Source organism: Arachis ipaensis, chromosome B10 (assembly GCF_000816755.2).
Source record: "Arachis ipaensis cultivar K30076 chromosome B10, Araip1.1, whole genome shotgun sequence".
Lineage (NCBI taxonomy): Eukaryota > Viridiplantae > Streptophyta > Magnoliopsida > Fabales > Fabaceae > Arachis > Arachis ipaensis.
The window spans coordinates 132,478,823-132,480,448 of record NC_029794.2 but is presented as its reverse complement, the minus strand read 5'-3'; the positions used below and the strand labels follow the sequence as shown (position 1 = coordinate 132,480,448).

General features: G+C 30.9%; 1 protein-coding gene across 1 annotated transcript in view; it reads left to right on the top strand.

The window, feature by feature from the left end:
- Positions 58 to 1,626, top strand: part of LOC107622757 (cystinosin homolog) — a 4,992-nt gene continuing 3,423 nt past the window's right edge. Inside the window, exons 1-3 of the mRNA XM_016324778.2 lie at positions 58 to 296; positions 386 to 518; positions 1,260 to 1,349. Of these exons, the coding sequence (XP_016180264.1) occupies positions 178 to 296; positions 386 to 518; positions 1,260 to 1,349 (342 nt within the window). The 5' untranslated portion in view covers positions 58 to 177. The remainder of the gene's footprint in view (positions 297 to 385; positions 519 to 1,259; positions 1,350 to 1,626) is intronic.

Genomic DNA, 1,626 nt, shown 5'->3' with positions numbered 1-1,626 from the left:
ACTTGTCTAATAATTAATAAATATTAAATAAAATAAATTCTAATTAATTTAAGACGTGAGATCCAAAGAGTGGAATAATGATGAATAGGGTCCCACAAAACTTTGCCACAAAAGTTTGGGAGTTCCAACTTGCTTGTAACATTGGCAACGCAGAAGTTCCTCCCCATCAAAGAAAGAATGGCTTCATGGAATTCAGTTCCACTGGAAGTAACATACCAAGTGTTTGGTTGGTTGACTTTCATTTCATGGGGCATATCTTGTTACCCACAAGTCATCTTAAACTTCCGCAGAAAAAGGTCTTCTCATCATACTCTTACTCCTTGTTCTGTTTTTTCTTCTTCTTGGTTTTGCTTTTAACTATCAAGTGTTGTGTTGAACTCATTAGTGTGGTGGGGTTGAACTTTGATTACGAGATTCTAAACACGATAAAGCACTGGTCATATCTCATATACAACGCTTCCCTCTTCTTTAGTCCTGTTATTCAGAAACAATATTTTGATAAGTATGGCTACCAACAGGTTTGTGTCTTCTTCTTCATTTTTTTTAATGTACTGTTTTAGTTTGTTTAGGAGTTTTACAAAAATACTATTAGTGAGATAATACTCAATTTGGTTCCTGAACTTACACACGAGTCTCAATTTAGTCCCTGAAGTTTCAATTGCCTCTATTTAGTCCCCAAACTTTGTGAACATAACTCATGTTAGTCCTTGAAATAATTTTCAAGGTACAAATGTTAACGGAACATTGTCGTGACAGCTGGATGCCACACTAAACTTTGTAAAATGATGTCATTTTGGTTTTGACACTCAAATAACCCAAAAATAACATCTTAAATGGTGTTTATTAAAATTTTACCTAACAAAATAAGTAATACGATGCCGTTTTTGAGCTATTTAAATATCAAAACCAAAATTGCATCATTTTACAAGTTTTAACGTGACATGTGATAGTCTACAACAGCGCTCTATTAACGTTTTTATACAAAAAATGGTGTCTGGGACTAATATGAGGCATGTTTATAAACTTCGGAGACTAAATAGAGGCAATTGAAATTTCAGGAACTAAATTAAGACTCACATATAATTTCAGGGACCAAATTGAGTATTATCTCACTATTAGTACACTAAAACTAAGGTAATATTATAAGTGGACAAGTCACTAGTTTTGTATTGATCTTATGAACATGAAAATGAACCAAGCCTGTTAATTATTAATCTCCTAAATCATTTGAATCTGATATGATCTCTTTGTTTTTGTAGATGATCCCTGTAGCGGCTAATGATGTTGCTTTCTCAACTCACTCTGTTGTAATGAATTTAGTTGTATTGTTCCAACTTGCAATCTATGAAGTAAGTATTATCAAACTTCTTCCTAAATATATCTTTTATTTTTCTCTGTTGTTAATAAAGTTTAGATTTAATTACTCTATTATTCTATTAGTTCTTATAATTTCATTGAATTTGTATTTAGGTCTCTATAATTTTTTTCTTTCAACTAGTCTCTACACTGTTTTTTATTTTGTAATTAAGTTCTTATTAGTGTAAAAAATGTTAAAATTAACTAAATATTTCTTCGAAAATTGAAGATATCCACGATTAAAAACCTAATTATATCTTTGACCACATA